We start from the raw sequence: 23889 nt of genomic DNA on the forward strand, positions 1-23889 counted from the left end.
GAAAGCCTGACCCAGTTTTCCAGTCTCTCTAGTAGTATTTTATGATCGACAGTGTCAAACGCAGCACTGAGATCTAGCAATACCAGCACCGATATTTTGCCAGAGTCACAATTTAAGCGAATATAATTTATTATCTTAATGAGTGCTGTCTCTGTGCTGTGATGCAGTAGAAAACCAGATTGAAAATTGTCCAGGTATTCATTTGAGTTTAAGTATTTATTCAGCTGATTAAAAACTACCTTTTCTATAATTTTGCCTATAAAAGGAAGATTAGATATTGGTCTAAAGTTGCTCAAAATGTTGTTATCAAGATTGCTCTTTTTCAGGAGGGGCTTAACAACTGCAGTTTTTAAGGAGTTTGGAAATGTCCCAGAAAGAAGCGAGTAAAAGATCTGCTTTTAAGCAGTCAATCACACTTTTGAAAAAAGATGTGGGAAGTGTGTCAAGATAGCAGGTTGATGATTTTAGGTGCTGCACTATGTCTTCCAGAATTTTACTATCAATCGTTTCAGAAATAGACATAGTATCTTTTTGATATTGTGGCCGAATCTGTCTGACCTCTGCATTACTTGAGGATGTGCTAATCGCCTTCCTGATATTTATGATCTTCTCAGAAAAGAAAGAAGCAAACTCGTTGCATTTGCTGTCTGAGAGCATATCACTGGGAATCTGACTTGGGGGGTTTGTCAGTCTCTCAACAGTGGCAAAAAGAGTACGAGTACGTAAGTTACTGTTTATAAGGTTTGAGAAGAAATTCTGTCTAGCTGTGGCTAGTTTCACATTAAAAGCATGAAGGCTGTCTTTATAGATGCTATAGTGAATTTCAAGCTTCGTCTTCCTCCACATCCGCTCTGCTTTTCTGCATTGTCTTTTCATAGTCTGAACTGCTGTTGATCTTCTCCAAACAGATTTCTGTCTGTTTGTTTTCTTACTGACTATTATTGGAGCAATATAATCAATAACATTCTTAACTTTTGAGTTAAATGAATCAAGGAGAATATCAACAGAGTCTGCAGAAATGCTTGGTGTTAAAGATATAGCCTCCATAAATAGTACACGTGTGTTCTCCTTTATGCATCTCCTTCTGACAGAGACAGATCTAGATTCAGTGGTAGCAGAGATCAATATATCAAAGAAAATACAGAAGTGATCAGATAGTGCTATGTCCTTAATAACAATGGATGAAATGTTTAGACCCCTACTGATGATTAGATCCAGAGTGTGTCCACCTTTGTGTGTGGGTCCATGCACATGCTGAATCAAGTCAAAAGTGTTTAAGACAGTTATCATTTCTTTTGTAGTTTTTTTTCTGAATTATCTATGTGAATATTAAAATCCCCTGCAATTGCAAAACAGTCAAACTCTGAGGAAATTATTGATAACATTTCTGTGACCTCTTCAACAAAGGCTGGAGAGTGTTTTGGAGGCCTGTAAATAATAATAAACAGAATGCGTGTAGCACCTTTCAGCACAATCCCTAGATATTCGAAAGAAAAGAATTGACCAAATGACACTTGCTTGCATTGATAGACATCTTTAAATAGAGCAGCTACACCTCTACCTCTCCTAACAGTCCTGCAGACACTCAGGAAAGTGAAGTTAGGAGGGGCTGCTTCATTTAGGATTGTTGCATTGCAACTGTCTTCAAGCCATGTTTCGTTTAGAAACATAAAATCCAGATTGTTTGTGGTTATAAAGTCATTGATTAGAAATGATTTATTTTTTTAGTGAGCGAATGTTTAAAGATGCTAACTTGATGGCTGTGCTTTGTGTCTTTACATCAATCTTAGTTTGATGCATAATAGGCCGATGTGTTTTCCCTTCGGCTTGAGAAGGCCTTAGACTTTCTATCTCGTGATAAAACTGAAATAGAGAAAGCTACAGGCACACTGGGTTCCCGCTTGTTCAGTAAGCATTGGTGAATGTTGCTGCTATTATAGCGGGGACCCGACACATATCACTGAGAGCTGCTATCAGTTGTTTTTGGTTCACCTTCAGCAGATAGAGGGTTTGGGCCCTGGCGTTGTGGCAGTGGTCGAAGAGCTCTTGCATGAGCAGGGAACACAGACTTTGTTGGTTGTGAGGCCCGCTGTTTTTTTGTTGATATCTGTGGGCTTGCAGCAAATGAGTGGGAGAGTTTAGTCCCAGCATACACCAATTCCTCCATTTTCTGTGAAAAGCACAGAAGTGGAGATGCTGGAGAAAGGGATAATGTGTCTGGTGAGATGGGCTGTGTCTCTGGTGTTTCCGATGGCTGTGATATGTTGTCCTGGCTTCCCTGGCTGTTTTCCAGAAAGTCGTACTTGGGTGGTGAATCTTGTAGCTGTTTTGATACATCACAGTCAGTCTGTGGGGAGCTCTGTGGGCAGGGCTCAGCAGGGATAGTGTCCATGAGCAGTGATTGTTTTGGCTGCGTGGTGTTATCAGTGTCCTTGTGGGATATGTCAACCACATGATGACTTGGACCCGGTGTGTGTGTGTGCTGAATGGATTGACACACTCTGCTGAAGGATGACGAAGGGAGAAGAAGATATTGTCCTTAAACACTCTTGCACCAAGTTTGTTTGGGTGGAGGCCATCCAGTTTAAACAATTGTCTATGGCCCCAGAAAAGGCTGAAGTTGTCGAAGAAATTTACTCCTTTTATATTACAAGATCTTTGTAGCCATGTGTTCAGCCCAAGCAACCGTGAAAACTGTGAATGTTCTGAAGTTCCTTGTTCACATCAGAGACCATTGCTTGAGAAGTTGTTTGAGCGTCTGTTAGTAGCGGTGTTAGCTGCTGGCTGATCCAATAGATGTTTAATCACATTTGGGGATTCCTCACCCACATTCATTAATGCTTCAAATCTGTTCTCAAGATGTATAGGGGGTGGTTGAATGCCAGTATTTACAAGCCTTGTCATAGTCGAATCTGGGGTAGAGGAAGCTATGGCAGCAATACGAGAAACTCGTGACAATCTGATGTCTCATGTTCCTTTGGGTCTTGCTCCCTGTTTGTGCCATCGATTAGTGTGGCGATCAGTTTCGGCTTGTTCCTCTACACTTGGTATAAACTGTTGAGATTCAGCAGATTCATGGGACTCACCGGCTGTATGCTGAGAGGGTCCGTGACGACGGTCTGCTGAGTGTTCCGTCTGTTTTGGAAGGCCAGAAAGTAACTTTGTTTCAAGAATCACATTCCTTTGTAGAAGTTTGCAGCAGTTCATGCAACAAGTAGATCCAACAGGAGGCATTTTTTCTCTCTTCTGTTTGAATGTAGGTAGTTTTTTTTCCCGTCTCCGGAATGTAAGCTGCTGGCAGTGGGAGGCAAAGTTTTCTTTTTGTAGTATTATTCCAGTCCCAAAGAGTTTTTAAGTTTTAGCGTTTGTGCCAAAAATCTGTTGTTTGAGCACTGTGCTGATCTGCTGATGTAGAAATCTTAGAAAAATCAGAGAAAAGTACAGAAATAAGAAGCAAAGCGCAGAGCAGTAAGGTAGAACGTCCGAACGGTAGCAAAGCCGGAAGCAACACCTATTGTATTATATGATGCAATCAATATTATAGCAAAATTTGGTAGTTCTGTATGTTGTAAGAGCACACCACCAATTTCAAACCTTAGCAATAAGTAAATAAAAATTATTTAACCAGAACACAGTGGGATCTGCATTTGCAATAATCTGTCCCTGTAATATTCAAGGCTATTGAACCAAATTTTTGTGCAGTATGATTAAAGGCTGGTTGTGTTAGGAATTAAAGTGATTAGAGGATCCTTTAGTTAAATGTATAATATGTATAAAATGTATATAAAAAAAACATATATGTACAATTGTACAAATGTACAATATACAATTGTGACATAAAATATCATTACATTTTGATCTGGACAAAAGATTACGTCTGCTTATCAATAAAAAAGTGCTCACAGGTTTCCTATAGAAAACAAAACAATTGTAAAATGATAAAATAAATACAGATGTCGAGCAGTTCCACTTGGAGTTGACAAGTTTTACATTTTGTATTTAAGTTCCACATGGAATCAACGAAACTGCGACGCGAGTACCGTCCTAACTGCACAAAACGCCCCCTAAATGAGAGAAAGCTGCAGCTGTGCCGTGACCCTACTGCTCCCCTGTCTCGCACGAGCCCCTCTTCACATGGGACACAGAAGGACCGAGGCGGTTCCCTCATCACGGTCCTGCAGTGGACGTTACAACAAAAGCCAAAATGACAGCACACTTCAGCTTTGTCACCAAACCAGGAACGGGGACAATTTTTTCATCCTGCATTCCTAGCAGTGAATAGCAATATTAATGCTAACATTAGTGGCGTGCCCTAATGCTAGTATTTCCTGTTACTCTCACTGTCGTTCAGAGTTTAAGGGCCCTATTTTAATGATCTAAACACATAATGTAAGCACACAGTGAAGGTGTACTCAGGGCGTATCCAAATCCACTTTTGCTATTTTAACGATGGAAAAACGGTTGGCTCACCTGAACGCATGGTCTAAACGGGTTGTCCCTATTCTCTTAATGAGTAAAGGGTGTTTTTTGGGCATAACGTGAAATAAACCAATAAACCGAGTCTCATCTTCCATCCTATTTAAGAGCCAGTTGTGCTCAAGCAATGACGGTTTTGCTATTTACACGGCGGAATTCGGCAAGGGCAAAGACAGAATGCGTCTCCGAGATGAAATGGAGCTGTTTGTGTGCAAGCAAGGAGCCTAATTCTGATACATGTGATAACTATTCATTATGACATGTAGGCTTTTATATATATATATAGTACGCCAGACTTTAGGCCAGGTTTGAGTTGGTCTATGGCGCAGTCTATTTTCAGCTCCTTAAAATAGCAATGCGCCTGAACACACCTCTTTTTAGAACAGCACGCCCATGGGCGCAAAAATGAGTGCATATGCATTTGTAAATTATATGACGTGGTGCTGGACGGGAAAATGCGAACGGCGCTGGACTGAAACTAGCAAACCCATTTGTGCTGCGCCTTGCATTGCATTGTGCCGGGTGTATTATAGGGCCCCAAGCCTGTCATCTAGCAGTCGGGATGTAGAGTTTGAGCACCAGGTGTCTTCAATATTGAACGTTTTCACAATATTCTAATTTTCTGAGATACTGAATTTGGGATTTTCCTTAGTTGTCAGTCATAATCATCAAAATTTTAAAAGAAATAAACATTTGAAATATATCAGTCTGTGTGTAATGAATGAATATAATATACAAGTTTCACTTTTTAAATGAAATTTGTGAAATAAATCAACTTTTTGATGGTATTCTAGTTATATGACCAGGACCTATATTACAATACTCACATGTATCAATATTTTCTTACACCCCTAACCAGTATTAGTGATAACTGCAATACTTAAAATGAACTGTTCTCTAATAACCCCACATGTGCCAGTACTTGGTTGAGCTCCCAGTTGGCAGTATTGTGCCTTAATGCTGACACCTGTCACACAAGAAGAAGACACAGCTCTCGCAGCTACTCCGAGGACAACAGTGTTCTTCAGAGTAAGATGACATTATTTTGTAGTCATAGAATGGGAAATGTTATATTAACCTGTCAACAGTGGTTTTCTGTGTTCATATACTTAAGTAAAGGATGATTATTATTTACAGCGTTTTCTTTACTCGGCTTGTTTTTGTTTTTGAAGTCAAAACAACCTGTGCATAGTAACACTGGTTTCCTCCAAACATCAGACCAGACAATCTTATTTCTCAGAGTCATAGGGTGCTTAAGTGCTTTTTTTTTTGCAAATTCCAAGTGTGTTTTCATGTGTCTTCCCTGAGGAGAGAATTGTTGCAGTGATGTTGGTCCTTCTGTAGATTTCTCCAAATATGATCATGGAGCTCAACTAGAGTGACCATCAGTTTCTTGGTCACCACACTACATAAGTCCCTTCTCAATCAATTGCTCAGTTTGGCCAGGATAACTTGTATATATATGGTGGGCATAGATAAATTTTTTTATCTAGATTAATCTCACTGTGATCTTGAAATTAATGCACGAGGTGCAAACAACCTTACACCTGTTTCACACCAATGTTTACGTTTTTTTCAAGTTTGTAGGTGTCAAGGTACAGAAACCAAATAATTAAATGTAAAATAGCACTGGATAGTCTTCAATGTAAAACTGAAATATACAATCAAACCTACATTTATTCAGAAACCTTCAACATTTCTCACATTATTACAGTTTTGCTATATATATCAAAAGTTATATCTGGTGTCTGAATAATTTTTGGTTTGACTGTTAAAACTACAAAGTAATTCAGTCAAGAGCAGTGAGTGATTTTCTTTCATTTTCTTGGATTAACATTACAGCAGCCAGTAGCTAAATTAGGCACAGTCACTTTAAGAGATCATGAACGCATCCAATATAATACACATCCCATTTTTTCCTCAACTGTTTACTTTCACTTTAGAAATAACTGACATTTTTTTCGAGCATAATTTCCAGGGTGGATATTTTGACATATTTTGTATGTATTTGTCGGCACGAGAAAAAAAAAATTCGATGTTCAAGTGTTTTGAGACGCCTTTCTCTGCATGAACCCTGAACACCAGAACACCGCGAGTACTGAATTGGGCTCTTTCACATCTTTTTGTTTGTTCAAACTGCGATTTGTATTTGTTCGTTCAGGTACAGGAGAGACTTCGAGGAGAACTTCACAGGAGAGCTCGCTTCAGTGTCGCTGTCCGTGATACGCGGCTCTCTCTCTCTCTCGTGCGCACCGCGTCTTGTGTTTGGATGCTTTAATGTTTAAATCGACACGCGCGGTAAGGCTTAAAAACATGTGAAAAAGATAAGCTTTCGTTACGATGCGCAGCAGTGGCCCGTCAACTGTCCTGAGCATCTTTTTAGGCTGGCCTCAGCCAGTCGGTTATATAAAATATCAAGGTAAAAGTTATCATAGCTTGCTTAGTATAGACCCAGCTCCCAACCCAACTTTGAGAATAGATTAACGGCGATATTTTTTTTATCGCCCGATAAGAGTCTCGCGTTAACACACCACTAAAATATATATATATATATATATATATATATATATATATATATATATATATATATATATATATATATTTAATTAGCCTACAAAAAATCTTATGCATAGCAATCCTTTAATTTTTGATATTTGGCATGTCTGTGTGCTACTGTGTGTACCTGTGTTTAATAAGCAGTGTGTACATTCTTTAAATAACAAAGAAAACATTGCGCCAGACTTTAGAGCAGGTTTGAGTTGGTCTATGGCGCAGTATATTTTCAGCTCCTTAAAATAGCAATGCGCCAGCAATGCGCCTGAACACACCTCTTTTTCTACCAGCACGTCCATGGGTGCACAAATTGACACAAATGCATTTGCTAATTAAACGATGTGGGCTGGACAGGAAAATGCGAACGGCGCTGGACTGAAACTAGCAAACACACTTGCGCTGCGCCTTGTGTCGCATTGTGCCAGGTGTATTATATGGTACCTGGTGTATTTTTAGGTAAAAAAGAAAATATTTTTCAAAGAAAAAATAGTAATGTTTATCATGTAGATGTGGTGCTTGTGTTTTACAATGGTTCAGGATGATATTAGATAGAGAAAAGATAATAACAACAAAATAAAAATAAATAGGGGCGGTCACGGGTGTGAATGTTTTTAACAAGACAGTCTATGCTGTAGGATAATGTTGTTTAATTTGAGTTAATCTAGTTTTAGTTACATTTATTATTTTTATTCACACATAGATTTTTCAAGCCTCAACACAAATATACACTTCAAATGTACATGCAAGTGCAAGTACACAAACATAAACATACAATCACAAACACACCCACAAACGTAAACATACAGAAAACATGAACATACAAACACAAACATACTTAGTAAAACTTAGAAACAAACAAAAAATACAAAAACACCCATACTCAAACAAGTACACAAATATACAAACAAACTAGATCACAAACATACATGCAAAAAACACTCACAGAACACACAGAAACATGCACACAAACACAAACATACAAACGCAAACATAATGTACGAACATACAAACTATAACTTAGAACCAAACACAAATATACACCCCAAACTCAAACAAGTACTGAAAACAGCGGTATACAGATAGGTGAATTGTGTGAAAAATACTGTGTTTTTTAACACGCGAAACTTGAACACATGTTATATTGCACACTGTAAACACAATCAAAGCTTCAAAAAAGCACGAAAAACGGGATCTTTAAAATAGATGCGTGGAAATACCTTTCTCTTTACAATATTTTTAATGACTGTAAAAGCTGTAGATTGTTTAAAACAATTGAGTTTACATATTTCTCTTGAATATGTATACAACAACCAGTGAGTACATGAAGCAGAATAAATACATAACCTTATAAATTCATTTTGGTTCTACCATGTTAATAAATAAAAATATTTATATACCATATCTTTCTTTTCAAAACACAATAAACATTCTTATGATTTTTAAATGTCGAACAACCGGTTTTGTCGGAAAAAACAAATAGTGTTATGTATCTTAAGCAAAATTAAGCTAAAACATTTTTCTTTCAAACAATCTCATGCACCACGCAGCTTTCACAGACATCCCCATTTTGACGAATGGGGCGGGGCCGAGAGCCGCCATAGATGCAGAGCAGAGGACCACCACAGTCGAGCAGACAGGACAGAAGCCCACCAGGGCGGAGCAGAAGACCACCACAGCCGAGCAGACAGGACAGAAGCCCACCAGGGCGGATTAGAGGACCACCACAGCCGAGCAGACGGGACCGAAGCCCAGCAGGGAGGGGCAGAGGACCACCACAGTCAAGCAGACAGGACAGAAGCCCACCAGGGCGGAGCAGAAGACCACCACAGTCGAGCAGACAGGACAGAAGCCCACCAGGGCGGAGCAGAAGACCACCACAGCCGAGCAGACAGGACAGAAGCCCACCAGGGCGGAGTAGAGGACCACCACAGCCGAGCAGACAGGACAGAAGCCCAGCAGGGAGGGGCAGAGGACCACCACAGCCGAGCAGACAGGACAGAAGCCCAGCAGGGAGGGGCAGAGGACCACCACAGTCAAGCAGACAGGACAGAAGCCCACCACGGCGGAGCAGAAGACCACCACAGTCGAGCAGACAGGACAGAAGCCCACCAGGGCGGAGTAGAGGACCACCACAGCCGAGCAGACGGGACCGAAGCCCAGCAGGGAGGGACAGAGGACCACCACAGTGGCACCAGGGCAGAGCAGACTCTTGGACAGGTCCAAGGACTGAGACAGGCTCTGGAGTGAATTCAAGGACTGAAGTGGAGTCTGGAGTCAGTCTCTGAACTGGAGTGGGTTCTGTAATGGATTCATATGCTGGAGCAGATTCTGAAGTCCCTTCATGGGCTAGAGCTGAGACATGATGGCACATTGAAAGATCTGTTGAGAAATTACAAGGTTCTGGAAGGTCTGTTGAGACTTGACGAGGCTCTGGAGAGTCTGCTGAGATGTGATGAGGCTCTCGAGAGTCTGCTGAGGCGTGATGAGGCTTTGGAAGATCTGTTGTGGTATGATGAAGCTCTGGAAGATCTGCTGAGACGTTATGAAATTCTGGAAGATCTGCTGAAATGTGACAAAGCTGGAAGATCAATGGTGATTTGAGTTCAACTGTGACTTGACTTAGTTCATGAAGATCAACTGGGACTTGACTTGACTCATGAAGTTTACATGTGGCTTTACTTGATTCATGGAGATTAATGGTGACTTGGCTTGATTCACGAAGAACAACTGTGACTTGACTTTGCTCATGAAGATCAACGGTGACTTGACTTGACTCATGAAGATTAACAGTGACATGACTTGACTCACGAAGATCAACGGTGACATGACTCATGAAGATCAATTGTGGCTAGACTTGACTCATAAAAAATCAACTGTGGCTTGACTTGACTCATGAAGTTTAACTGTGGTTTTACTTGACTTGACTCTGGATGGTCAGCGGTGACTTGACTGGACTTCGATTCAGGAAGATCGACTGTGACTTGACTTGACTCGTGAAGGTCAATGGGGACTCGACTTGATTTTGAAAGGTCAACGGAGACCTGACTTAACTCTGGAAGATCAACGAGGACGTGACTTGACTCCGGAATATCAACTGTGGCTACCATTTCATGCTGGGGGGGCAGATTGGCGGCAATCCTGTGCAGTGCTTGGCTGTTGGCCATCTTGTGCAGTGGTGCTGGGCTGGCGGCCATATTGTGTAGTGGCGCTGGGCTGGCGGCCATCTTGTAGAGAAGCATTGGCTTGACAAGCCTGATGAAAGCAGACTCTAGAATGGCGGCCATGTCATGGGATGTTTCTGGAATTGGAGATAGTGCAGGACTGCAGTGTTCCTCATCCACAACACCCACAGTGAACGCTGATCCAGCATTTCACAGAACATGATCCAAGAAATTGCAGAATGATGAAAGAGGACCCAGTGGTTCCCAAACTAGCATGCGCAGACTGATCACTGGGGGGGTTGGGGGGGAGAATGTTTGTAATGGCGGGGGAAAAGATTGTCTCTATTATTTTTACATATTTAACTGAGGTAAACTTCACATGCGAAAGATTTAAGAATTACAATTTCACATTACAAGCTATAAATTACTGATGATTCAATTTCATTTTACAAGCACGTCTGTGTCACAACACATACAGTCGGCATCTAGTCATAGTTGGGGGCGTGGTGAGGGTGGAGTCGGCGTGGGGGAAAACACAGCGAACATCGTTGTTTATTTGAAAGACAAAAATGCACACTGAGCACTCATTCCCAGAGACGCATAGAACAATTGTAGTCTCTTTTAACTTTAATATTCATATACACTATTCCATGTCGATGTTTGATTCATTGTACTGTAGATGTAGTCATTCAAAAATAGACAAATTCCGTGACATTCTGCTTTATATAGCCAGTTCCGTTTTGACTGGATTCTGCGATTCGATGCTTGTCGCTTCGCAAACACAGATTTATGAATGAAAGTGTAAAGGTTCAGACACAAAACTAAGTTGTTGTGTTTCCTAACGCTTTTTTATGGGGGTACATGGAAATCCTTGGCCCTAACATGGGTATACGGCGTTTCACATAGACTACACCTCTAAGCAGACGTAATCGCTTGTTTTCATGGGAGTTTAGGTTCGACACTAGGCTACATAGTTTTTCTTCAGGTAGAATGATAAGGCTAATTATATATGTATGCCACTTTCTCAAAACAACCTTACACAGTTTTGATAACGTTAATAATGAACACAATGTTAATATAGCCTGCCTGTGATGAAATGCCGACTGCACACATACACATGCTTAGTCTTGGGATCCCACAACTTCCCTTGGTCATCCTCACAACTTATTTCTTGTAGCCATTTTGTCATCCTTTCCGGCTCTGTATGTTTATTAGGAAGGATGTAGAACTTCAATTCATAATTTGTTCGTTTATTGGAGGTACAGAAAGCGACACAACAACTCTTCGGCATGATTGTCGTGTGTATTTCAATTGGCGCCAAGGCAATGTTTTCCCCCACGGGCTAAATTCACATCACATGACGGGGCGTTCCCGGGGGCATTCCCAGACCAACCGTCTGTATGTATAGCCCCCCCGTTCATATTAGGTGCTAACTGATAATTTGTTCATTTATTTTTTTCATTTACTACATTCATCAAATTGGACATCCTCCATAAAAAGGCACTTTAATTAAATCAATGACAAGTAAGAAACGTAAATACAGTGACAGTTACATTGCTTTTGGGTTTACATGGATTGTTGATGCAGAAAGTTTTTTTTATGTTTTCTAATCTACAGTGAATATTTATTTATTTATTGCAATTAAAAATGTGAAGTTTAACCAGAGAAAGGTGTTGGGGGCTGCTTGACAGGTCTCAAACACTAGGATGGGGTGCATGCTGCAAAAAGTTTGGGAACCACTGCTTTAGACTTTAAAGGTTGATTAAGGCCATCACAGAAAAATTCTATTAACAGACAGTCTGGTAGATCTGAGCCATTGGCTAAGGCCAAATATTCACCAATGTAACATTCGATAGTCCGTGTGCCCTGATTCAGCGCTAGTTACAGACTCGCTTTGTTCATACCTGACCAGTGTTCGTTGGGTAAGCCGCTGGATTCATTCATGGCGAGGTCTTCTGTAACGGAGCAGTCATCCCAGGACATGGAATCCATTTGCAAGCTTTTATTAAGAAACATTGTGGTTGTACAGGCAGGGGTCAGTGACGGCGAACACAGCAGAGAAGGACAGGCAGAATTGTAGTCGGTGCACAGGTGGAATGTCAGGGTATCACATAGAGAATCACAGTCCAATAAACTAGCAATAATCCAGTATGCTGGCAGCGGTAATCAAGAACTCAAGAAAGCTGGCAGCTTAAATACTAAAATCCAAAGAGCTGCAGCTGGAGAGTAATCAGAGTGCAAAGAAGGGTGCTTTTGGGAAATGTAGTGCAAAAGTCACTGTGTGTGTGTGTGTGTGTGTGTGCGTGTGCGTGTGTACGTGGTTGTAAGAAGAGTGGCAGGTGCAGGGTGAATGGGAAATGGAGTTTAATGGATATGTGAACTCCAGTTTGGAGTGCCCTCTGGTGGCCATGACGGGCACTCTAACTTGTGATGACGCTAACACTGTTAATGCGTTATTAAAATAATAGATGGTGAAAGAGTTCATTAACCTCTTTAAAGTAAAAAATGTTGACATCATCACTTAACACTAGTTTGGCAAACAAGGGTTTGCTCATAAAACAAGTCTGACCCGATCTGAAGAATCGTAACAAGTACAGCCATTGGAGAAATATATTAAAGAGACGCAGTAAGATAAAACTCTGGATGTGTGATTGACCAACTTATCACATGTTTAGTATATTATTACAATACCCTGCTTACCTAGTTTATGATGAAATATAGGCTTGAGCTAACAGTCTGTAAAAATACTGGTCACTCTCAACATAAAGAGACAGAGAACTCAGCAAAAAAATCCTCTTGGTGTCTCGAAACACCATGTCTAGCACAACACACATTCTCCAGAATGGTGCTGATGGTGGGTTCATAATTTCATGATGAAGACTGACTGGATTTTCAGACAAAAGCAGCAGGATCTCTTTTTAGTTGAAGTTTGTCACGAAGCTCACTCCATATAGAAAATGCAACACCGATATTAATCCTCGCTCTTTCTCTCCTCTTGTCCCAAACTCTTCTTGGGTTGTTTGGTTGGCCCGTACGCTTACGTTTACGGGAGCTGTCCTTTTCGACAGAACCAGCAGCAGACGGTAAACAGTTATTATGTTCCATAAATAAGTAACACAATCGACCATAAAACGTGCAAGAATAAGTAAATAGAGATCTGCTTGAACCAAGCAAGTGGTTTGCTGGACGCTAGACACTACTTCCACATTTGTCCATGACACTGTTGTCATGTGGTTTCTACGTAAGTAAAGGTGATAACAAAAGGGAACTAATGTCATTGACAGACAACTGCACTGCCCCATGTCACTGTTTAGAATGGGAATTTTCTCATGATTTACAAGTAGTTGAAGACATTAAAGATATTGTTAGTAATCAGCTGTACAAAATATATAACATTAGCATAGTGGTTTTTGGATATTTTACTGCAAATATCTTACGAATTGTACCTTTGTGAAATGGACAAAATGAATCATGACAAACTATATATCATTATAAAGATCTAACCCTCAAGCATTGATGACAGATCACTGTTATTCAATGTTTTTCAATATTACATGTTTAGATATTGAAATAATTTGATGATTGATGATTCAAACGCGAGTTTTGAGCAGTGTAGAGTAGCGCTTGTTGTTTGTCGTTTTTCCAAATACAAATGCAGACCTGGTTTTATGTTTATGCAGCATGATACGCAATTCAACGCGTATAAATCATTATAATCTGTAATTATGTCCCCACTGGTTAAAGCAAATACCTCGTTTATAATGGGTTTTATTGTTTTTGTCTCGTTGTGCCAGGAGACGGCATCATAGTATGTTAAGGGGCATAATACTTCTGTCACACACTTGAGGTATTTGGCCAATCACAATTTACTGGATAGCTGGCCAATCAGTATACATTTCGCTTTTCAGAACGGTGAGCTTTGTAAAAATCTATGTGTTTCAGAAAGGTGGGGCATAGATGAGCAACAATAATGTACATCATGTGTAAAATAATGTGTTTTTTTAACCTTAAACTGCATAAACCATTGCATTACACCAAATAATGTTATTTCAATCAGGACCACTTCCGTCAAGTATATTTAATGTCAATTATAATTGCATACAGTTAGTGTTGGCGGTATGGTTATGTTCTGGGCAACACTCCACATGCCTGTCCATGCAGCCATGCTTGGACAGAGAAGGGAGAGCAGCAAGACAAACCCCCCTGGGGTACAGAACAGGACCATTGTAAGCATACATAATTACAATTCACAATTACAGTTGTAAACAAAATGTGATAGAGACTGCTTCCAATGAAGACACTGTAAAGAAAGAACAAGTTAGATCAGATTACAGGTTCAGTTGGTGGAGTTGGGGTTGGAGGAGGGAGTTAATTGCAAGCAGCAATGCGATGGAGAGACACTGAATAATGGGAATTTAAATAGACCGCAGGTGATAGGTGTCAAGACTGGATTGGTACACGTCAGGAACAGCTGACTTTCAGCTGATGCAAGCATGACTAACATGACCTGACTACACTAACGCAATGCTCGATTTTTAGCAACATCATGAAATGTCGCTGTGTGTTGCTCATAGACTAACAGTTCTGCTTTGTCTTTATATTTTTGTTGGCAAAATTGAGCAAAACAGAAAACATTGTTTATAACACAATATTAAAGGTGGGGAAAGCAATTTCTGGTAACCGATGTTGACAGTTAAAATCACCAAAACAAACACTCCTACCCCCAAAAGGGTGTTGCCCCTATTTAATTGCTCCACCCCACTAATACTGTACGCACACAACCCAGGCAATGATTAATTCTGTGAAACAAAGAAAAAACAATTTTACACCGTGTCTACTGACAACAAAATACTATGGACCTTACTGTAATTAGTGATGCTGTCTACACCATAGACAGGGGCGTAGCCATCTTTTTAGAAGTGAGGGGGACAAAAATTGCACACAAACACACACACACACACAGATATATATAGTATATATACATATATAGTGAGATTTATTAGCTCTGTCAAATAAAAGCCAGTAAAGGTTTCAGTTTATTTGTATGCCTGCATTATTTTGACAGACCCATTTTGAAGAGACGAAAGTTTCCTCTAATGGTTTACAGCCCCTCCTACAATATATATTGTAATATATATATATATATATATATATATATATATATATATATATATATATATATATATATATATATTTATAAATTATAGAAATTAATAATTTTATTGCGCAAGGATTCTTTAAATTTATCAAAAGTGATGATAAAGACATAATTTTACAAGAGATTTCTATTTCAGATCAATGCTGCTCTTCTAAACTTTCTATTAATCAAAGAAACCTGAAAAAAATCTACTCAGCTGTTTTCAGCATTATCATAATAAGAGTTTTTTTTCTTTTCTTTTCTTTTTTTAGCAGCAAATCAGAATATCAGAATTATTTCTGAAGGATCGTGTGACTGGAGTAATGATGCAAAAAAAAAATCAGCTTTGGAATCTAAATTAATAACATTTTCAAATATATTAAAATAGAAAACAGCTATTTTAAATAGGCTAGTAAAAATATTTCAAAATTTCACTGATTTGCAGTACTTGGATCAAATAAATGCAGGCGAGACTTTTGACTGGTAGTGGATACTATAGGCAACTGTAATTTTTCTCTAATTTCTAGCTTTTAAGTGGCTTAGAAATCTATAACTGCTGGACAATAACAAATAATAATGATTTGTTTATATACTACAAACACTTTTTATCTCCTAATGAGGCAGAATCGTTTCTATGCTGTAATAAATGCTATGTCAATTAGCACTGAATTGTTCTTATACTTTTTTTTTTATCACCTGCTGGAGATTTTTTTGGACTTGAAAAATCCGAAACAGCTGTTTCATACAGCTATAGCTGGACGCTGTTGCCCATATTAGTAATTTCCTGTTATGACTTTCTGTGCGAGAGCGCCCTCTGGCTTCGAGTATGAATGAAACACACACACACACACACTGCAGGAGAGTTTAGCGCTCCGTGATGTTAATTTCGCCTTCTCGGTCTGAAAAAACATCAGATCAATCGCAGACTATCCTGTCTCTTTGAGTTTACCCCATAACTGTCACCGTCCCACCTGTGGGATGCTTGGCACTCTTTTTTGTTGTTGTCTTTTTCTCTATAAAATATTTTAGTAATCATCATAAATCATATATCATTTGAAATTCCTCCTATGAAGCCTAAAATTCATCCTATGAAAACCATTTTGAAATCGGACATTGCTTTACCATGGAAATGGTACTTTAAAATCTAATGGCGGTCACCTCCCCCTTAGTGGGCAGGGTCAAGTGTCATAAAACCAAAACTAGAACCAAAACTTTTTATAATCTTGGCAACAAACATATTATTGGAAAGGTCTGAGTCTCAGGATTTCATATTTGGTGGTTATTTTGAGATAGAAGTAAAAAAGTAAAATTCACAGAGAAATCTAGAGAAAAATTCATTAAGCAAAATTCAAAATAGTTTTGAGGACTCCCAGTGGCTGTGTGTGGTATGACGCCCTAAATAAAATCTCACAGGAACCTCAATTTTTTTTATATCAACTTCAAATTTGTAACATAACTTATTTAGACACAAGGCTTTAATTGTATACCAATTTTAAAAGTAAAACCTGTTATGTAAAATATTTATAATAAAAGTAAATAAAATTAATGGGCATGACAAGACAAATCCCCAACAGAAAACAGCTGCTGTGTACTATTTATGATGTATTGACAAAAATTTCAAACAATTTCAAAGCCCAGTGTATTAGACAGACTTAAACTGATTCAGCGAAGACACGGTGTTACTCACCTAATGAGAAGAAACACAGCAACCTTGGAATCCGACCACAGGCTTTCCTCTCCAGCGGTGCAAAGCTGATCTGATATTTACATGGGTCCTACTTCTTGCCATATTGCCTTAAGCCTTCTTTTGTTCTGCAGACGATTTCTTCTTGTGTTTTTTATCCGCCATCTCTATCTTTCTGTCGCTTGGCTAATGTCCGTCCTGTGCACTGAACGCTCTCTCCTCCACATCATGAGTAGAGACGTCCCTTACTGCTGATTGGCTACAAGTTTGTTTTGCTACTCTGCTTGAATCAGTTTTTCAAATTTAGAAAAATCACTTACCCCACCTTTAACTTTTTACTGAACTGTTGTATAAGATCAGTATGACATTTGCACCTCAGTGATATTGCACTTAGCCTATTGCTCGTGTGATATTGAATAACTACGATGTAAATATGGGACAAAAACTCAAACAGGCATTTTTGCCCCATATCTTGAATTTTAGGGACATTCTAACTATGTTCTCCAGGCTCCATCACGCAGTGAGTTGTTGCCCTGCTTCATATTTGTCATCAGTCCACTGTATGAGATGTCAGATAACCCACACAGGTCTGGAGTGGGGCAAGTGTGTTAAATGCATTATTTTTCAGTGTAATTAATCTAATTAATGCATAAAACCACCAACACCATATATATATATATATATATATGTATTATAGTGGGTTAATGGATTGTGTGGTTTTTGAGTCACAGATCAGATGATTTTTCAGATAAGCAATAAAAATAAATTTAAAGCACAGAGAATGAGATTTTTTTTTTTACATAATTATCTGTAGCCTACGTACCTTAAATGCAGTGAGATGTAAAAGAAGAATCTGCTCTGTATTTCCACACTGTCTGAAACACGTCTCTATGCTTGTGCATGTTATCTTTTATTTCTTTTTTTTCGTTGGTTTAAAATCACTTGTACTTCTAAATTCTCAAATTAATATAACCTGGCGGTTGGGGACCTCTGGTCTAACTGTTTAGTATTGTAAAACATTTTTTTATTAAGCATTTAAACAAAATATAAACTAAAGGAAAACTTTTGATTTATTTTGTATATTTGTATTTTTCTCCATACAGGCTACAGTCATGTAATCTCACTGTTCAGTGTTGTGAGAGTTTGTCTTCAGCTCTACAATCCTCAAACTCTGTCCTGAGAGAGCTGGATCTGAGTTACAATGACCTGCAGGATTCTGGTGTACAGATTCTTTCTGATGGACTGAAGAATCCAAACTGTAAGCTGCAGATACTGAGGTATTTAAAGAGATAGTTCACCCAAATATGCAAATTATATTCTCTTTTACTTACCCTCATGTCGTTCCAAATCTGTAGCCGGGTTTCCATCCAAAATTGCAAATTTAACTTAAAACATTTAATAAAACATTTGCATGTAATCACCGTTTCCATCTGATTAGTCAAAGAGAAAAAAATAGTCACTTCCTGATAAACTGGCACTAAATAACACAAAGAAAAGTGGGAGAAACTACTGAATCCAATAATTTTCATATATTTGTGCCTCAGAGTGAGCAGACAAAACACAATGAATGTAGTCATTGCTTTCCTAGGTGAATGCCTCTTGTTTGGGAACACAGTAATTTCTGATACAATACTTCAAAATGTGTGTCAGACACAGACGAGGACACAGAGGATTCAGTGAAACAGTATTTAATATTAATCAGAGGTTTCAGACACAGGTGAATCTTGACACGTAGTAGACACAGAGACAACACAACTTTCCTTCAGGTGAATGGTGATGCAGATGGTGACTCAGACGAAGACGATGGTAGTAGGAATTCCGATGAGGAAGAAGAGGGTAAGGCAGATCAGGTAGGTAGACGAATGTCGTACAGGTTAGTGAGGAGATCGGTGCAAGACCATACACTGAGTGATGGTGACTGGTGGCTTTATATGGCGCACTGGTGATGACGCACAGGTGTTTAGAATTCTGGTGATTGGGGACGAGTAGGTGTGGCATAAGTGTCCGATTCAGGGAGTGTAGCAGGTGTGGTTGTGACAGTACCCCCTCCTCCACGGGCGGCTCCTGACGGCTGGGATCTTGTACGACGACGGGGTCTACCTCGGCCACGGGGAGCGGGGCGGTCTGGATGGTCTTGGTGAAAGTCAGTGAGAAGGCTGGGGTCCAGGATGTCGTTACGATTAACCCAGCAACGCTCCTCCGGGCCGTAGTTCTCCCAGTCTACAAGGTACTCCAATTGAGGACCCCGTCGTCAAGAGTCGAGGATAGCTCTAACCCGGAAGATGTCGTTGTCCTCTTCGATGACTGGAGGAGGAGGTACGGCATCATCACCAGGCTCTGTGGATGGAGACAAAGGTTCAGTGAAGGGTTTGAGGAGTGAAACATGGAATGAAGGTGAGATACGGTACTGTGCAGGTAGCTGGAGTCTATAGGTCACTTCGTTCAGTTGCCGTTCAATTGGGAATGGTCCGATGTATCGGGGACTCAGCTTACGGCAGGGCAGTCGGAGGCGGATGTCCCTTGTCGAGAGCCAGACTCGCTGTCCAGGTTGGTATTGCTGTGTAGGTCTTCGACGAGCATCCGCTTGCTCCTTATGCCTCCGCACTGCCCGCTGGAGATGCACGTGAGCCGAGTCCCAGACCCTCTCGCTCTGCCGGAACCAGTGATCTACCGCTGGGACCTCCGAGGGCTCACCTGACCATGGGAAGAGTGGAGGCTGATATCAGAGGACACATTGGAAGGGGGTGAGCCCGGTGGTGGATTGCTGGAGGGAATTCGGAGCGTATTCGGCCCAGGGTAGGTACTGGCTCCAACAGTCCTGGTTACGGTGGCAGTATATCCTCAGGAACCTCCCAAGTTCCTGTATCTTACGCTCCGTCTGGCCGTTGGTCTGTGGATGGTATCCCGAAGAGAGGCTGACGGACACCCCTAGAAGACGGAAGAAAGCTGACCAGACTCTGGAGATGAATTGGGGACCCCGGTCGGAGACGATGTCCTCTGGAATGCCAAAGTGGCAATACATTGTGGAATAGTGCCTCTGCCGCTTCAAATGCAGTGGGAAGCCCTTTGAGAGGGATGAGTTTACATGACTTTGAAAACCTGTCGACCACCACCAGCACACAGGTGTAGCCTTGAGAAAGAGGGAGGTCAGTCATGAAATCTATACCAATATGGGTCCATGGACGTTCAGGAATGGGCAGAGGCACCAGTTTACCCTCCGGGAGTCTTCTAGGGGTGTCTGCTATGGCGCAGACGGAGCATCCCTTGAGGTAGCGGACAGTATCCTGAGCCATCGATGGCCACCAGTAACGTTGTTGAAGGAGCGAGAGGGTCCGCCTCCTGCCTGGATGTCCAGATCCCGGAGAGGTATGAGCTAAGTCCAGGAGGGTAATCCGATGTTGAGGAGGGACAAAGAGTTTCCCTTCTGGACCTCCCGGCGGAGCAGGGTGTTGAAGGTTTTCTTGTTCAATCTGATGATCAATATTCCATTGGATAGGACTTACAATCATGGCTGGAGGGAGGATTGGTTCCGGAGATTCGGGTTCAGGATCTGCTTGATGAAGACGGGAGAGGGCATCGGCTCTATTGTTCTGGGAGCCAGGACGATAAGTGACCTTAAAGTTGAATCTCGTGAAGAACAAGGCCCATCTGGCTTGGCGATGATTCAGTCTCTTCACGGAGGTATTCCAGGTTCCGGTGGTCTGTTACTACCTCGAAAGGGAACTGGGCTCCCTCCAGCCAATGACGCCATTCTTCCAGAGCCAGCTTGATGGCCAGTAGTTCACGGTTACCAATGTCATAATTCTGCTCCGCCGGGGATAGCTTCTTTGAGAAGAAGGCGCATGGATGGAGTCTAGGAGGATCTCCCTGCCGCTGGGACAGGACCGCTCCGACCCCGGTTGATGAGGCGTCCACTTCCACGATGAACTGTTGGTTGGGATCAGGGTGGACTAGGATCGGAGCAGTCTTGAAGGCTTGCTTGAGTAGGTGGAAAGCTTCAGTGGCCTCGGGGTTCCAGGACAGAGACTTGGGCCGGTTCCGGAGGAGAGAAGTCAGAGGGGAACTGAGTAAACTGTAATCTTTGATGAATCTTCTATAGAAGTTGGCAAAGCCCAGGAAGCGTTGGAGTTCTTTAATGGAACCAGGTTGAGGCCAGAGTGTAATGGCGTCCACCTTCCCCTGGTCCATCTTCACGCCTTGTGGATCGATGATGTATCCCAGGAACTGGACTGAGGGCGTGTGGAACTCACATTTCTCAGACTTGAGGTAGAGGTGGTGTTCCCGGAGTTTTCGGAGTACGAGTGTGACATGTTGGATGTGTTCCTCCTTGGATGTGGAGTAAATGAGGATGTCGTCGATGTAGACAATTACGAACTGGTTAAGGTATTCTCTGAAGACTTCATTCATATAATTTTGGAAGACGGATGGACTGTTGGATAACCCATACGGCATGACCCTGTATTCATAGTGCCCGGAAGGAGTAATGAAAGCAGTCTTCCACTCGTCCCCCTTCCGGATGCGGATCAAGTTGTAGGCGCTCCTCAAGTCCAGTTTAGTGAAGATTTTGGCTCCGCGTAGTTGTTCTAACGCTGCTGGGACCAGGGGAAGAGGATAGCTGAATTTGATGGTTTGAGAGTTGAGATGGCGATAGTCAATACACGGCCGCAAGCCTCCATCCTTCTTGGCCACGAAGAAAAAGCTGGAAGCGGCAGGGGAAGTAGATGGTCGGATGAACTCCTGAGCGACGGCTTCCTGTATGTACTCCTCCATGGCCTTCTGCTCCGGGATGGACAGTGGATAGACTCGTCCTTTAGGAAGGGTTGCTCCAGGCAGGAGGTCTATGGCGCAGTCCCATGGCCTATGAGGTGGAAGTTTCGTTGCCAACCGCTTACTGAACACATCCTGGAACGCCCGATATTCAGGAGGGATGATATGATCTACCTTAGTGTCGGGGCTTTCCACTGAAGTGGACTGGACCGGTAGGGATGACTTCTTTATGGGAGGAATGACCTTGGGAATTTTAGCTGGAAGAGTGATGCAGGTACGATGACAGGACTGTCCCCATTTCAGGATCTCACCAGTGGGCCAATGGATGTGAGGTTGATGTTGATTAAGCCAGGGGCGTCCCAGGATGATGTCTGCGGTGGATTCCTCCAGCACCATAAACGTGATGTCTTCCTCGTGCAGGAGTCCCACGCGGAGGATGATTGTGGGGGAGAAATGGTGGACACGACCCTTGCCCATCGGTTTTCCCTGTATCGTCGTTATTTTGAGTTCGACGGGGCTTCGATGATGTTTGGCACTTAGACGAGTTAATGTTTGCCGGTTGATGAAGTTCCCCGCCGAACCGGAGTCGATGAGGGCTTGTACTGAAACAGAAGAATGGAGATGTCTTAGAGTAACCCAGGTTAGAGTAACTCACCGCTGGGCGTGGAGGTCGTACTGGACAGGATGGTAAGAGGTGTCCATCTCCCCCACAATAGAGACACAGCCCGGTGTTAATCCTCCGCTGACGTTCCGATGTGGATAGGTGGTTAGAATCCACTTGCATGGGCTCAGGTGCTGGAGGAGCGACAGATGGTATAGCGGGCGGAGGAAGTACAGCGGGAGTGAGCTGATGACAGGCAGTGAGTCTCTGGGCAACTCTAATGGATTTCTGGATTAGACACTCCAGTCCCAGTGAGTCTTCATATGCCACAATCAACCCTTGTATTTTGTCACACAAACCGTGGCGATATGCTGTAATTAAGGCAGTTTCATTCCAGCCGCTTATGTAAGCGAGTGTACGGAAGCGTACGGCATAATCACTCACGGATTCATCTCTCTGTTGGCGAATTGTAAATAGTTGATCATGGACAGATAATGCCGAAGTTTGTTGACCAAAGACGGATTTTAACTGAGAACAGAAATTAGTGACTGATCCAATGGCAGAGGAGTTAGAGTCCCAGAGAGATTGAGCCCATTGGAGAGCTTTACCTGAGAGCAGGTTGATGATGAAGGCTACTCGACTGCGTTCGGAGGTGAATAAATGAGCATTGGATTCCATGTAGAGGGAACACTGTAGTAGGAACCCGCTGCAATCCTCCGCCGTGCCGTTATATGTCGCAGGTTTGGCCATGGGACTCGCAGGGGCAACTGAAGAAGTGACCGGCGATGTAGCGGTGATAGAACTGTTGACAGTCGGTGAAGAAAGTTGAGTTTGTTGTATTAGTGAGGACCGTACAGCGTGAACCAGTTCAGTGAAGGGATCCGCGGTGTGGTCCTCGCCTGTATCTGGAGAGCTCTGCATTTGGTCTGGTCTTCTGTCAGACACAGACGAGGACACAGAGGATTCAGTGAAACAGTATTTAATATTAATCAGAGGTTTCAGACACAGGTGAATCTTGACACGTAGTAGACACAGAGACAACACAACTTTCCTTCAGGTGAATGGTGATGCAGATGGTGACTCAGATGAAGACGATGGTAGTAGGAATTCCGATGAGGAAGAAGAGGGTAAGGCAGATCAGGTAGGTAGACGAATGTCGTACAGGTTAGTGAGGAGATCGGTGCAAGACCATACACTGAGTGATGGTGACTGGTGGCTTTATATGGCGCACTGGTGATGACGCACAGGTGTTTAGAATTCTGGTGATTGGGGACGAGTAGGTGTGGCATAAGTGTCCGATTCAGGGAGTGTAGCAGGTGTGGCTGTGACAATGTGCATTAAAACATAGTGAAAGAAACAGTGTAGTGTTTCGAGTTTTTTTTGTGTGTGTTTTGCTCCCCATGTGTTTTTCATATGCCCTTTTTTGGTTAGTTGGCTGTTTCTGTCCTGATTATGTTGATTTAATCCCAGGTGTTCCCCGTGTAATCTCTATTGATCTCAGGTGTGTCTC

At 41.8% G+C, this 23889-nt stretch overlaps 2 protein-coding genes across 2 annotated transcripts in view; both read left to right on the top strand.

Annotated features, from left to right (window-relative positions):
- The window catches only part of ttll1 (tubulin tyrosine ligase-like family, member 1), a 298921-nt gene that overhangs the window by 138939 nt on the left and 136093 nt on the right, over positions 1-23889 (top strand). The gene's annotated exons all lie outside the window — the stretch shown is intronic.
- Positions 1-23889, top strand: part of LOC127956152 (NLR family CARD domain-containing protein 3) — a 59819-nt gene that overhangs the window by 7174 nt on the left and 28756 nt on the right. Inside the window, exon 3 of the mRNA XM_052553888.1 lies at positions 18115-18288. Within this exon, the coding sequence (XP_052409848.1) occupies positions 18115-18288 (174 nt within the window). The remainder of the gene's footprint in view (positions 1-18114; positions 18289-23889) is intronic.

The sequence above is a fragment of the Carassius gibelio genome, chromosome B4 (genome assembly GCF_023724105.1).
Source record: "Carassius gibelio isolate Cgi1373 ecotype wild population from Czech Republic chromosome B4, carGib1.2-hapl.c, whole genome shotgun sequence".
NCBI classification, from domain to species: domain Eukaryota; kingdom Metazoa; phylum Chordata; class Actinopteri; order Cypriniformes; family Cyprinidae; genus Carassius; species Carassius gibelio.